Consider the following 16,741-nt stretch of genomic DNA (forward strand, 5'->3'; position numbering starts at 1 on the left):
CAACAATTGAAGAACACAAAAATGAAGAAAATGGAGAGAAAACTTGAGAGAAAAAGTGGAGAAATTTCGGCCATATTGTCTTGCAATGGGGGGAAGGGAGACTAGTCTTGGTAGTGGGAAAAGGTGTTCCAAAAAGTTGCATGCCATGCCTTGAAAACTCAAAAAGTAGTCTCCCAACCTTTCACCTCCCATGCATGCATATTATATGGTTTTTAATCAAATTAAAAACCTTGACTAAATTTTAATTATCTCAAACATATTTGAGACTAATTAAACATTACTTGAATTTACCCAAGTCCCACTAGTTAAATAATTATTTTAATTGAGCTCTACAAGACTCAATATAATTTAATTAATTCAACACTTGAATTAATTTAATTATTTGGACTCTACTAGGCCCACTAGTGTTTAATTAATTCAACACTTGAATTAATTTAATTTAGTCCATAATAATGTTTATGAAAATCACAATTTTCAAATACATTATTCACTTGGCCAATTTTAATTTAGGAACACTTCCATAAATTAAAATTTACATTTCTCTCATAGAAGTCATACTTCTATTTTTCTTTACACTTATAAACTCATTTATAAGTCGTTCAACACATTGAACTATTTTCTCCTTTATAGAAGTCATACTTTTAATTTTCCTTACGCTTATAAACTCCTTTATAAGCCGTTCAACACATTGAACTATTTTTACTTCTCAACGGGATCTAGAAAGCTAGTACTTGTGTGGCCCTCAATGGTTCATTGATACAACTAGTCGTGGGTTCACATCTCTATGTGATTCGGACTAAACATGTCCTTATATGAGCATACCCCAATTGCTCCATTCTTATTTATCAACACCTTGATAATAAGAACGTCAGAACTCAAGTCTGATAGTACCCAACCAATCATGTTAAACGCCTAGCAGCATCGCTTACATGATTCCCTAGGTATCAAATGATAGTGCCTGCAAGAACCATTCTATTATGGTTAGCGTACAGTACGGTCCCTTCAACTCATATATCCCGATCGATTCGACAACCATTGGTTTATCGAGAGTTGTCAATGAATCGATACTATGTGTCATGTCGTAGTTGCATCGATGGTGTAATCTATGAAACCCTTTCATAATTACCACCATACTCTGGCCAGAGATTTCGATCTACATACACATGATAACACATAGGATATCCATACCCGAAGGTAAGCGGTGAATCCTCGACTACAATGCATCGACTCCTATGTGTTTCGACAGAACACCCAACCTTGCCACCTGATGACCCCATGAGAGTCGGTAAACAAGTCAAAGTGTAATTCTAGCACATAGAGTCTCAATGTTGTCCCGGGTCATAAGGACTAATTCTGTACAACCATAAACTAGGACATTTCCACTCGATAAGTGAGAACCACTTGGAAAGTCTTTTTATGGAGGGTTGTTCAGTGCACTCTTCAAGGAGCACCTATCTGCATGTTCGGACATCACAATGTCCCCTACCAATGAAACATGGTACTCACATCGCAGATACTAGTCTCGAACTCTAGCGGCCTATATCCTTCTTAGTGGCGGCTGAATCGACTAGGAACCGTTTAGAATATACAGTATTACAAATATGAGTTTCATGATACTCATCATATGAGCATCTCATATTCTTTCTACTATTTGTATATTCAAGGGCTTTATCTATGCAACTAGCATGGGTATACAGATAAATATGTGCCATAATAATAATTTCAAATATTATTAAAATAAAGATTGCTTATACATAGAGTTTCATTGTGAACACTCGGCCAACACTTGGCTCGACGGGCACCTACTCTAACAATCTCCCACTTGCACTAGAGCCAACTACCCATATGCTTTAAACCCATTGATTCGCGATGCTTGTAGAATAATGGTCCAGGTAAAGGCTTAGCTAGTGGATCAACAACATTATCGGCGGAGCCGACTGTGTCAAAAGACACTTCTCTACTTTCCACAATCTCTCCGAGGATGTGGTACTTTCTCAATACTAGTTTGGATTTCTGATGAGACCTAGGCTCCTATGCTTGAGCTATAGCTCCCGTGTTGTCACACAACACCGGGACAGGAGCAAATCCATTAGGAATGACGCCCAACTCTTGGACGAAATTCCTTATCCAAACAGCCTCCCTTGCTGCATCTGATGCAGCAATGTATTCGGCCTCTGTGCTGGAATCCGTTGTATTGTCTTGCTTGGAACTCTTCCAAGAGACAGCAGCACCATTGAGCATGAATACAAAACCAGAGGTTGACTTTGAGTCATCGATATCGCTTTGGAAGCTAGAGTCGGTATAGCCTTCCAATTTTAGTTCTCCACCCCATAGACCAAGAACAATTTATTGGTCCTTCTCAACTACTTGAGGATGTCTTTCACAGCTTTCCAGTGTGGAAGACCAGGGTTCGATTGATATCTACTCACTACACTTAGTGCGAAAGCCACGTCAAGACGTGTAGATATCATCCCATACATGTTGCTACCAATCACAGATGCATAATGAATGCTTGTCATCGCCGCTATCTCTGCATCAGTCTTGGGAGACAGACTTGGATAGGGACACGCCATGACACATTGGTAGATGTCCCCTCTTGGACTCATCCATCGAGTACGGCTTCACGATGGTATCAATGTATGTGGACTGGGTGAGACCAAGCAATCTTCTCGATCTTATCTCAATAGATCTGTATTCACAATACAAAAGATGCTTCACCCAAGTCGTGCATCGAGAACTTACTCGCTAACCATATATTAGTTGATTGCAACATTCCTACATCATTCCCAATGAGTAGAATGTCATCAAAATATAACACCAGGAATGTCACAACACTCCCACTGACCCTCTTATACACATAGGGTTCCTCAGGATTCTTAGTAAATCAAACTATTTGATTGTACTGTCGAATCTGAGGTTCCAACTCCTAGATGCCTGCTTTAGATCATAAATAGATCTCTGAAGTTTGCATACCATATGCTCACTTCCGATAGATGTAAACCCTCCAGGTTTAGACATGTAAATAACTTTCTTAAAATCCCCATTAAGAAAGTCTGTCTTGACATCCATCTGCCATATCTCATAGTCATACCATGCAGCTATGGCTAGCAAAATCCTTATGGACTTGAACATTGCGATTGGGGAAAAAGTTTCCTCAAAGTCAACTCCTTGTCTTTGAGTATATCCTTTTGCCACCAATCGCGCCTTGAAGGTCAATACCTTCCCATCCGTCCCAAGTCCCTATGGGAACCTTTCCCTCAGGTGGATCTATAAGATCCCACACTTGGTTCGAATGTATGGAATTCATCTCAGATTCCATAGCTTCAAGCCATTTGGATGAATCGGCATCAGATAACGCTTCCTTGAAGGTCCTTGGATCACATCCATGGTTAGGCTCATCATGGCCCTCTTCAAGAAGCAAACCATACCTCATAGGTGGTCTCGAGACTCTCTCGGCTTTTCTAGGAGTTTGTATCTCCTCTCTTGGCTCTTCGGGTGTGGGTTCTTCAATTGTGGGTGTTTCTCGAACATATTCGAGTTCTATCATCTCCCTTTTTCTATCCAATAGAAATTCCCTTTCAAAAAGGTCGCATTCCTAGAAACAAACACTTTTGTTTCTTGGGGATGATAGAAGTAATATCCAATCGAATTCATTGGATATCCCACAAATTAGCATAAAATGGATCGACTATCCAATTTATCTCCCACTATCTACTTCATAAGCAGGGCACCCCTATATTCTAAGATAAGAATACTTAGGAGGATTACCCATCCATATCTCATATGGTGTATGCCTTTGAATGGACATTTAGTGGAATATCTTTTAATTTAAGTTATAGAGATCGTTTTCAAGTTCATCATTACCAATCAAACATTCATTCATGTAAATGTTGCAAACACCTTTGAAAAATAAACAAAAATATCCATTTTTATCAGCATAGAAATGGAAACAATGTTTTTACAAAATTAGGTACAAACAAAACATCTCATAAAATTAACTTAAACTATTGTTCAATAATAAGTAAACATCTTCAATAGCCTTGGCAGCAACTCTTGCTCCATTGCCCATCCTCTAGAAGGTCACACCTTCCTTAAGCATTCTACTTCTTCCCATCACCTGTAACCCATTACAGAGATGTGAGTTACAACCGGTATCCAATACCCAAGAAGTAGAGTTAATTGAAACGTTTACTTAAATTTAGAACATACCGTTTCCAGAACACTTCTGGGCCAGATATTCCTTGCAATTTCGCCTCCAATGTCCAGGCTTCTTGCAGTGATGACAAACATCACTAGTCTTGTCAGCCCTAACTGGTGTGGCTGCCACAACGGGATTCGGAGATTGCCTCAACAAGGGCACGTTCTTCTTGGGACGTTGGAAAGAACGCTTCTTTCCATTCCCATGTGGATCAATCTTCGTACCAGATGAAGAACCCACATAAAGAACCAACTTCTCTTTCTTGATGGTTGATTCAAACGTAACAAGCATATTCACCAACTCCTCAAGGGTCGCTTCAATCTTGTTCATGTTGAAGTTCACCACAAAAGGATCAAATGAGCTAGGCAGCGATAATAGCAACACGTCGGTGGTCAACTCCGAAGGCAAGATCAGATCCATGCCAACGAGCTTGTCCACGAGCCCGATCACCTTTAGGCCATGCTCATGGACCGAAGCCCCATCTCGCATGCGCAAAGTGATCAGCTCCTTGACGGTAGCATGCCTAAGAGGACGTCTTTGCTCTCCAAAGAGCTCCTTGAGGTGCAAATGAATGTCAGCAACACTCTTTGCACCCTCAAAACGCCTCTGCAGTTCATCGTTCATAGAAGTAAGCATATAACACCTGGCTATCAAGTCATGGTCACACCATTCCTTGTAAGCCTGCAATTCCTCAGGATTGCAGTCAGTCGGAGCCTCAACAGGGGGCGACTCAGTCAGTGTATATGCTATCCTTTCCGAATTCAAGACGATTTTTAGGTTTCTTAGCCAAGTGAGGTAATTAGGTCCAGTTAATATGTTTTTGTCGAGTATTACGGATATTGGATTGCGAATCGATGACATCGTCAATATGTACTGAAAAGTAAAAATAGATAAATGTTGATGACTATTTTAAAATATTTAGTAAGATATGAAGTTTGGACTTTTACTTCATAAATATTTGCTCCCACTGTTTTGACATCTTTCACTACCCTCTAGTGAAAACGGGAAACTCCTTTCCTCAGTAGGTACGTAAGGTCCAATTAGCTTATTATGATCCCGAATAATATCAGCCAATCACAATTCCTAAAAGGTAGTTTCCAATTGCATCACAATGCAACCCTTAACGTAAACTTTTGTCTCACGTTTGATTAGGACCCAATAATATGACGTCGTTCATCTTTACGTGTCAAGCCTTACCCATCGATATTGAACCTTAATGGACGGTCGCCATGAGTTCCCTCAATAATATGAGCCGAAACCATGGGAGTTCCACGTAGTTCACATCACCATGTCAATGGATGTCACAGCTTTCCGGCACCCAGGGCCCCCCAATAATATGAGCCGAGCCCCGAGTACGGGTAGCGTTCATCATGCACCCATTGTCGATGGAAGACAAGAAAATTATAAACAAATTTATAATTCCCCTTTTCGGGCTTGATATTAATTTTGAATCTTATTCAAAATGAGGGTTTTTAATTTTGAAAGGTCTCATCATTAATTTTATTTTAAAAGCTCGCCATGTTTGATCGTATGTTTGCCGGATTCATGCAACTTTGTTATTATCATAATAATAACGCACATACTCATTATTTATAACATATCATGCATATATTATAAACAGTAAACAAACAAGGATGATCAATCGCCCCAATACTAATGGCCCGTGTGAGCTAAACACGGACCTAGGTCCAATCCTAGGGTAAATGCACGGGATGCAAATGCAACTATTACATTAGCTTCCAATATTTACATGTCTTTGATCTTCATAATCATCATGGCCACCATCTTCCAATCTTGATCATCCACTATACTAATATTTACAAATAAATATCCATGGCAAATAGGGATACATCTCATGGGGGGTGGGAACGGGCCATAAACCAAGCCCACTTTATAAATTGATAATTATTACAATCATTCAACATCAAATATCCTAGCATACACCTAGCAAATTGGGCTTGGGCTTTTGATCATCCTTCATGCATAATATCACATATTATACACCATCAATTAATTATCACAATAATTAATTGATCCAATATTATATATCTTGATCCAATCACTAACCGCCACGATTATAAACTAAATTAACAAAGTATACAAACACTTTTGTCTACTTTCTAATTAATTTATTTATAACCGAATTTCTTATAAATCACAATTTACTATAAATAATTAAAGTCCAACTTAAATTATTTATTTCATGAGAAAATATTTGCAACCTTTGTAATTTTAAACTTAAGGGCCCAAAAACTCAATTTTTCACCAAAAACATTTTTGGCCCATTTAAAATCACAAATGTGTTGGTTATCCAATGGCCCAACAACTCAAGGCCCATGACACTTTGGTAATCCAAAACACTTTTGGAAACCCTAGTCGTCATCGCCGTCGCCGGAGCTCCGTCGCCGGATTCCGGAAACAAAATTTTTTTTTATTATTTTTTATTAAACTAGAGGTTTCGGGCAGCCCCGGGCTGCCCTTGCGGGCAGCCCCTCGGGCAGCCCGAGGCGCCCGAAATGGGCAGCAACATGCTGCCCAAAATAGCTTCAAAAGTGGCCTTGATTTTGGTTGCAAAAAATATCTCAAACGGTTAGAAAATGATCTCAATATAATATCATGTATTATGCTACACAAAATGGTAACCATAGCTCTTGATACCACTTGAAAGGGAACGATTTAGGGAGACCGAAAACACAACGGAAGCATAATTTTTTTGAAAATTTCGGCCCCCTTGCATCTTGTGTAGCAAAATACAACAAACACCAAAAACATGTCATACATAGGGTGTTTGAGAAATTTACCTATCAATCTTATAGATTGATGTAATGGCTCCAACTTAGTTGTCAAACAACTAAGCTCTTGATAGGAATGGCAATCTACAAGCTTCCTCCTCCTTGAATCTTTCCTTCAAATTAGGCCCACCACCAACTAGGTAGATCCCCTCATATTTTGCACTAGAAAATATGAGGATTTTTCAAAGAGAAGTGTGTGTATTCTTCAACAATTGAAGAACACAAAAATGAAGAAAATGGAGAGAAAACTTGAGAGAAAAAGTGGAGAAATTTCGGCCATATTGTCTTGCAATGGGGGGAAGGGAGACTAGTCTTGGTAGTGGGAAAAGGTGTTCCAAAAAGTTGCATGCCATGCCTTGAAAACTCAAAAAGTAGTCTCCCAACCTTTCACCTCCCATGCATGCATATTATATGGTTTTTAATCAAATTAAAAACCTTGGACTAAATTTTAATTATCTCAAACATATTTGAGACTAATTAAACATTACTTGAATTTACCCAAGTCCCACTAGTTAAATAATTATTTTAATTGAGCTCTACAAGACTCAATATAATTTAATTAATTCAACACTTGAATTAATTTAATTATTTGGACTCTACTAGGCTCACTAGTGTTTAATTAATTCAACACTTGAATTAATTTAATTTAGTCCATAATAATGTTTATGAAAATCACAATTTTCAAATACATTATTCACTTGGCCAATTTTAATTTAGGAACACTTCCATAAATTAAAATTTACATTTCTCTCATAGAAGTCATACTTCTATTTTTCTTTACACTTATGAACTCATTTATAAGTCGTTCAACACATTGAACTATTTTCTCCTTTATAGAAGTCATACTTTTAATTTTCCTTACGCTTATAAACTCCTTTATAAGCCGTTCAACACATTGAACTATTTTTACTTCTCAACGGGATCTAGAAAGCTAGTACTTGTGTGGCTCTCAATGGTTCATTGATACAACTAGCCGTGGGTTCACATCTCTATGTGATTCGGACTAAACATGTCCTTGTATGAGCATACCCCAATTGCTCCATTCTTATTTATCAACACTTTGATAATAAGAACGTCAGAACTCAAGTCTGATAGTACCCAACCAATCATATTAAACGCCTAGCAGCATCGCTTACATGATTCCCTAGGTATCAAATGATAGTGCCTGCAAGAACCATTCTATTATGGTTAGCGTACAGTACGGTCCCTTCAACTCATATATCCCGATCGATTCGACAACCATTGGTTTATCGAGAGTTGTCAATGAATCGATACTATGTGTCATGTCGTAGTTGCATCGATGGTGTAATCTATGAAACCCTTTCATAAATACCACCATACTCTGGTCAGAGATTTCGATCTACATACACATGATAACACATAGGATATCCATACCCGAAGGTAAGCGGTGAATCCCCGACTACAATGCATCGACTCCTATGTGTTTCGACAGAACACCCAACCTTGCCACCTGATGACCCCATGAGAGTCGGTAAACAAGTCAAAGTGTAATTCTAGCACATAGAGTCTCAATGTTGTCCCGGGTCATAAGGACTAATTCTGTACAACCATAAACTAGGACATTTCCACTCGATAAGTGAGAACCACTTGGAAAGTCCTTTTATGGAGGGTAGTTCAGTGCACTCTTCAAGGAGCACCTATCTGCATGTTCGGACATCACAATGTCCCCTACCAATGAAACATGGTACTCACATCGCAGATACTAGTCTCGAACTCTAGCGGCCTATATCCTTCTTAGTGGCGGCTGAATCGACTAGGAACCGTTTAGAATATACAGTATTACAAATATGAGTTTCATGATACTCATCATATGAGAATCTCATATTCTTTCTACTATTTGTATATTCAAGGGCTTTATCTATGCAACTAGCATGGGTATACAGATAAAGATGTGCCATAATAATAATTTCAAATATTATTAAAATAAAAGTTGCTTATACATAGAGTTTCATTGTGAACACTCGGCCAAAACTTGGCTCGACGGGCACCTACTCTAACATTATAAAGATATGTCATGCTTTTATTATACATTTGAATTAATGCTAAAAGCAAAATTTTGACCCACATTTTCGAACAAAGATCCAATTAAATCCCAAAAGAATTGAGTTAGAGCCCGGGTCCCCACATACTTGGTGCTTTTCCTTATTTTTTTCTTTCTGAATTTAAGCATGCAAACTTTACCATGTTGTTGATCAAACTTTTCAAGTTGTTATTTGGTCTTGTTAACCTCTAAAGAGCAACTTGTAATTCTGAAAAGTCTTCCATTTGATGGAGGTTCATTACTTTAACAAAGTGCTTAATTTGGGTTTCTAATGTGGCTATTGGTACCAATTACTTTCACTTAATTTGGAAGAGAATTTTTGTGGATAATAGATTATTTTTTCCTTGTATATTCATTATTCTTGAGTTCATTTATAAGATAGTAACAATAGTACTAAATATTACAGTGACATGCAGATGGTTCTGTTAGAGTAGATGTCATGTAAGTCAATGGTTGGCTAGGGAATTTATTGACTCAAGTGAAATAAAAAATCTTTATTTTAATATAATTTAACTTTTAATGGTTTCGTTATACTTTATCTGTATACCCATGCAATCAGCATAGATAAAGTCCTTGATTATGTTTTAATACAAATAAATCGTAATTCGATGTTGAAACTCATTTGTAAACACTGCATATTATAAATCCGTTCCTAGTCGATTCAGCTGCCTAAAACATGGATAAAGGTCGCTTGAGCTCGAGACTAGCATATGTGATGTTGTGTACTGCGTTTCTTGGTAAGGACATAGAGATATCCAAACATGCAGATGGGTAGTCTTATGATGATTATACCGAACAACCCTCCCTCGGACTTTCCAAGTGGTTATCATTCATCGAGAGGATAAGTCTGTGGTTATGATTGTACACCATTAGTCCTTGCGACCTGGGACAACACTGAGGCTCTATATGCTAGGGCTGTGCTTTGACTCGTTTACCGGCTCCTGGAGAGTCATCAGGTGGCGAGGTTGGGTACAGTTGCGACACATCTAGGAGCCAGTGCATTGTAGTCGGGGATTCACCGCTCACCTACGGGTGTGGATATCCTGTGTGATCTGATGAAATAATAGTGCATGGAATCTCTGGCCAGAGTATGAGATGTACGTTAGAGAAAGAGTTCTCAAATAATACACGCGATGCCACTATTATAGTTATCACATAGTTATCGAATTAATATGCAACTCTCGATGAACCAATGGTTACATATTCGATCGGGATATATGAGATGAAAGGACCGTACTGTACGTTAATCATAATCGTCTGGTTCTTGCAGGAACTATCAGTGATACCTAGGGGATCATGGGGCGATGCTATTAGACGCTCTTAGCATGATCCGATGGGTGCAATCAGAAATGATTCTGACATTCTTGATCAAGGTGTTGATGAAAAGAATGAGGCTAACTAGGGTAAGCCCGAATAAAGGATTATGTCATGAATCACAAAGAGTTGTGAACCCACGGCTAGCTGTATCCGTGAACCATTGGAGGTCACACAAGTACTGGATTGTTTGTTCCCGTCGAGAGAATAAATTCAAGAAGTTGAATTTATATTATATAGTAAATTCAAGGAGTTGAATTTATGATAATTAAATTTTGAGAGAATAAATTCAAAGAGTTGAATTTATAAAATTTGAGAATTTAATTTATTAAACTCAAATGTTGGGTTTATTAAATATTAAATGTTGGAGGTCATAAAAATTCAAGGAGTTGAATTTATAATTAAAATAATAAATTCAAATGTTGAATTTATAATATATTTAATTTATTAAACTCAAAAGTTGAGTTTATTAATTAATAAATTAAATATGGTGGGTAGTATGTTTTATAGGCGTGTAGGAGTACAAGTCCAACATAATAAATAATTAAAGTTTTAATGGGCTTTGAATAAATTAATTAAACTAGTTGGACTAGCCTAAATAATTAAATCAAGCCCATTAATTTTAATTATGTAATTAGGTTATTATTTTACTATAAATAAGGGTTTAGGAGTCAAACCCTAATAACCCACCACAAACTCACGAGAATCCCTCTCCAAAACTAAAGATAATTTCGGCCACCCCTTTTGATAAAAAGACTTTGAGCCGTCTTTCAAAAATTTTCTCTGATACGCAAAATCTCTTTCACATTCTTTAGTGCAATTTGAAAGAGGAACATACTATCTAGTCGTGGACTTGATAGGAGGATTTCTTTGAATAAAGTTTGTAGGGAATCAACAAGAGCTAATCCGTTAATATCGGATCAGTTGATGTCCAGTGATTTATTCACAAAATCATAAATTTTCTAACATCCTATGTATGTTTTTGTTAAAATCATACGAACGTCCAAAGCAAATATTATTTTTGATTGTCAAAATAAACATATTTTTAAAAATTCCACTACGTTTGGGCGTGTAGAAAACCAGATCCAACATGTTCATCCTAAAAGTTACTTTTGGTCTTGTATGTTCTGCAAGATTTGAATGTTCTATGATGTGATATATGGTGAACGGTGTAAATGATTGCCTACGACCACTTTTGGTCTGCAATTTTTGTCATTTGTTGTGTTTGTTAAGACCCGTCGTAGTGGTGGGCAGATCTCTATCACGTGAACTATGTTAAATAGGAATTTCTAGCAAGCTGCCACTGATTTGGAAAGGGTATATCTTTTTTCTTTTTCTTTTTGAAATTTTTGTGCATTCTGAAAATCATCTTATTTCTTTTTATCAATATTTCCTCTACAACATTTTATTTATATATCTGGACTATTTAACTCTTTCAACCTAGTTAATTGAGGGGGTATAAAAGCCTATTCAGTCAATTAGTCTGTTTGACGCTAATATTTAACTTTTTTTTCGCGCTTGTGCTGTTATATTTATCACCTTCGATTTTTCTTATCTGGCTGTTTAGGTGGACCTATTGGAGCGATGGAGTTCAGCAATCCCAATTCTAGCTTTCCTAATCCTTATGAAAATGTATGTGGGATTCTTCAGGTTTGGATTTAATAATCTAATGCACCAGATTTTCCTTCTTTTTGGCTTGAGACATTTTGTGCGAGGAGTTATTTTTATTTTTGACCTTTACTTTTTTGTTACAGGGTGCTATAAATTACATCGGTCCATATTGTTCAGGTTCTGCTTCCTGGGATGGCCTTGAAAAACCGTGGGTGATTCGACGTTGAGATGCGGATGGATATGACAAAAGTTCTTGGAGCGCAAATCACGAGCCCTGTTTTCTGAAGCCCAATAGTGAAGGGAAATAGAGTGTGATTTCATGAATTTGTGCGTACTAAGACCTTTAGTTTATTTCTATATATTTATGCCGTTTACGTACCTGTATAGGAGATTAACACTTCTATCTTTTGTTATCATCTGTCTTTAAGTTACTATAATTCTGCTCAATAGCATTTTATGCTGCCTTGGCTTGTTTTTCGCCTCATAAATGTGGTGTCGCTGTTTCTAGTACTTTTTATCAAATCGTTGCATTGTTAAATCATCTCTGCATTTGGTTGGTTAGTTTCTAGATTAGATATACGATTAATGGAGTTGCAGGGTGGATTTCTTGTTGAAATTCAGCTGTTTTGAAGGAGAAAAAATTTGTAGTTGTGGGAGAGTTTTCTGTTCAGAGGTACTCTAATGAAGTTGAAATGATTTGGTGGTGAAAATCTCAGATGAACACTTCTATCTTTTCATCATCTGTCTTTATGTGACTTTAATTCCGGTCAATAGCATTTTCATGCAGCCTTGGCTTGTTTTTCGCCTCAAAATTGTGGTGTCGCTGTTTCTATTTTTTTTTAATCTCAGATCACATCATTAAATCTTCTCTGCATTTGGTTGGTTGGTTGGTTTCTAGATTAGATGTACGATTAATGTAGTTTCAAGGTGAATTAAGCCGTTTTGAGAGCAGAGAGATGGTGGGAGAGTTTTCCATCCAGAGGTCGCTCCAATGAAGTTGAAATGATTTGGTGGTGAAAATGTACAGCAGACGTAATGTACTTTATATTTTTTGAAGCGAATTTGGTTATGTGAAAATGCCAAAAATTGTAGTGTCCGCAGAGGTTGCTTTCAAGCTGTTGATGACTTTTCTACACATTTGGTCCGTTTTGAACTATAGAAAATATGACAGCCATGGTGTGATCTTTCAGGAGTCAGCAGCTTGTTTGTCTTTTCGGATAAATGTGTCGAGTTAGAATGTCCTTAGATGCTTCGTAATAGTTAATTTGATATGTGATATCTTTTTAAGTTGTAGCAGATGGGTAGGTCACCTAGAAGGTTGCCGTGTAACCAAATTTGATATTAAAATTTTCCATTTGAATGCTTGGAGAAGATCTAATGGAGATTAAATTTCTGTATCTAGCTGGATAAAATTCATTGTGCCGTAAGTTACTTTTCATTGGAATAGGAGCTTGGATTGGTCTTTGTTAAGACTCAGAGATTTATGTCAGCAGATCTGATGGCATTATTTTAGCAGCACATCCCATAGCTTATACTTGTGCATATGTTGAGGTTTGTGATATTTTTTTATGTTATCGATAAAAACTTGAGTTTACCGCTGGAAGTATGCCGCTGCCTTTGTGATCCTGATCTAGAACTGAGCTTTGACCCCTAAGGTCATGCATTAATTTTGTTATGAGCGTGTTATGGTGGAAGAAGGTATTTGCTGGGAATGAGAACGAGTTACTGTCATATGTCAGTAAAAGCTGTGATTAGGAGTGATTATTTCTTTGTAAAGCTCGGAAAGTTGTCAATACTGGTTTAGGTCGAATATCTTGTGCTGGAGTTACCTGTGCGGCTGTTGTATTGATATGGTGCTGCGATTATAATTTTTTTAGGGTGAGTCTAGAGAGCTTGTTTAGTGACATCTGAGAAGCTGGGAAATTAAATATTTTCATGGTTTAGTCATAATTTTGCTCACTGGAATGTGGAAAGTTCACTTCATTTTGTCTGAAGGAGCACCTAGGAACTGCCTATATAGGCTTACTCTTGCAAGTGTCGAATCTATTCTTCTTATTTATTTGTCTCTTGTCATTTAGGGAGCGTTTGGTTCGCTTGATAAAGTGGGATAGATTATTTTATCCCATTTTATCCGGCGTTTGGTACGGGTGATTATTTAACCAAGTCAATCCCTCCTATGAATGATTAGGTTATATTAGGTAGGTTAAAATAATACCTCCTCACTCCCTAGGATTATTTATCCTACTCTTAATCCATCCTTTTTTTCAATTTTACCCTTCTCCTAAATTCAAACTCACCACCACTTCCCGCCGCCTTAACGACCGCCGCCTGCCGACGACCGACCGCCGGAGCCGGCGCCGACCATTTCGGCGCCGGCCGAAATTTCCGGCCGCCGCTGGCCGTTTCCGGCCGACCATTTCCAGCCGGCCGGCCGGCGGCCGCCGCCGAGAAAGGGAAGGGCAACTTTGTCTTATCATCAAAAAATTCAAAATTATCCTACACTTAAAAATCTTACCAAACATAATATTATTTTACACCATATATTACAATCCTACCACAATCATTTTCTTTATCATTTATATACTAATCATTAGTTTATCCTATCCTTCCAACCAAACGTAGCCTTAATGTTTTGGCCTGTCCAGATTTTGACAATAGTAGTACCTTGCAAATGAGCAAGAAGTTCCCATTTGGTTGCCATTTTTTTGTTCCCCTGAATTCTTTCTATGTAGTCAAGTAGTTTTTACCAGCTCTGAGGTAAACAAGGTGCCCTATAAGTCATCATGATCGTGGAACGACCAAAAGAAGTTGTGATGGCTGCTGTATGATGAAGCTGGCTTCACTATATAGGCAAGTAAGTATCCTCCTGTTAAATAGGTAATGTGTCATAACTAGCTTGTAATATACACCCATATGATTGTGCTTGGGTGCTTTTGCCTCCCCCTTCCCCTGTCGCTGGCTCATACGATTGCCCCCTCTGGATCAAGAGTGCCTCAAGCCTTCTTTAATTATTTGTCATGATCTGATTAATTTAATGCATAATTTTTCATCATGCTGAATGTAACTGAGAATTTTATAGTTGATGCGTGTATAGTATTACCTTTTTGTTAAATTATATGTTTTTTTGGCTCCAGTTCCCTTTCTCTTGTGTTATTTTCAATTCCAAGATTGACGAGAAAACAAAAAGGCAAGGAGATAGCAAGCGTCTGTGCCTTGGTTCTATAGGAATGCAAGCTTAGGCTTTTGGAGTCTAGGAAATGTGAGAATATCTGAGCGGATATGCTGTGTTAATATGGGATATCTATTCCACTAAGTTGTGATATGTTTTGATAGGTGACGGAATTAGAACATCCCCATGCAACATTTCATCATATAATCAGTTGGCCTCATCATCCAAAATTATATGCAGATGTTGGCTGACCATCGATGTGATTTTCACCAATTTGGTTATTTGGAGGTTTCAGCTTGCATTGTTAAAATAAATTATAGAATTCAGTCGGTGCCTTTACAAGCTCTGATTCTCTCCTGGAAGTATTTTTTCGACAATGAAAACTTGGTCTCACAGTCGATATAAAGGAGATTGACATGGATTGAATTAAATGCTATTCTCAACACTGCAACAAGACACTGTGCATGAAGATATGAGTGAAATTGTAGGTTACGACTTTTTATTATTACCACTTGTTGAATTTATAGTTTGGTGGAAGTGGCCTTTTAGTTGTCTTCTATCACATGCTTGTTCCAGCATCCCTTGGAGGGGGCAGATTGATTAGAATTTGGGCTTTGGAGAGGTCTTTATATTTAGTGATCTAATGAATTTCTTGAGTTAATTACTCATAAGAATATTATAGGAAAGCGGTCTTGTGGGTGTAATATTGTTTCTATTAACATTTTTAGTGGAGACAAGTTAAGCAGGCCACAATACCTGGTGAAGCAAACCACAAAGTTTTCAGTGTTGTGGCTTGTTTTAGCTGGACTTTGCTACATAATCGACTGTGCTGATTGAATTATAATCTATTAGGAAGTTGGTCAAGAAGGAATACATTTTCTTGGAGGTATCACCAAAGTTGGTGTTTGAATTCCGAATCCCTTGGCGAATCAAGGGTAATATCTCATTGCTCTAACCATGTCTGTTTCCGTTGTGGATACTACGATGAGTTTATGTAGTATTATCTACTTGGCTCTTGCTTCTGTTTTGATTATTTTATTGAATTACTAGTGTTAGTTGAGGATATCAAATGGTGTTTTCACTATAAGTTTTCTTTTTATTTTTTTATGAATCCTTGCCTTTATTTTTATAAATGTCATTGTTTCTCTGACTTATCTCTGCCTTCTCTTTTTGCTCTTCTTGCAGATTGGTAAATCGCTTTTATCGAAATTTTCTGCAATGACAAGGTAATTGGACCATGAACATGTTTGACCATAGATTCCAAAATAAAGGTTGCTTTTAGTTTCTTTAATCATTGTTTAGTGATTTATTTTATCTGGCTTATGAATGTTTCTATTCCAAAAATCTTTCTTGCGATATTTTGTTTGATCTGTGAAGTTAATAAAAAATATGGAAATAGAGTTTATGTATTGATTCTTGGGAAGTACAAATTAATGTGGGTCTAATTATGTGATTCAGATGTGTCTGCATTGAGAATTTTCAGTCACACACTTTGGGCACATGAGTACATGTCTGACTATTAACAGTTAGGGGCACACTGTATTAACTAAAACTACATAATTGGGTTAAATTCTCATAATATTAATGAGATCGCA

At 37.3% G+C, this 16,741-nt stretch overlaps 1 protein-coding gene across 1 annotated transcript in view; it reads left to right on the plus strand.

Moving 5' to 3' along the window:
* LOC140824171 (protein FLX-like 3) overlaps positions 1–12,204 on the plus strand; it is a 30,835-nt gene extending 18,631 nt beyond the window's left edge. The window contains exons 4-5 of the mRNA XM_073185768.1: positions 11,934–12,016; positions 12,121–12,204. Of these exons, the coding sequence (XP_073041869.1) occupies positions 11,934–12,016; positions 12,121–12,204 (167 nt within the window). The remainder of the gene's footprint in view (positions 1–11,933; positions 12,017–12,120) is intronic.
* The last annotated feature ends 4,537 nt before the right edge of the window (positions 12,205–16,741 follow it).

This window comes from Primulina eburnea, chromosome 2 (assembly GCF_022965805.1).
Source record: "Primulina eburnea isolate SZY01 chromosome 2, ASM2296580v1, whole genome shotgun sequence".
NCBI classification, from domain to species: Eukaryota; Viridiplantae; Streptophyta; class Magnoliopsida; order Lamiales; family Gesneriaceae; genus Primulina; species Primulina eburnea.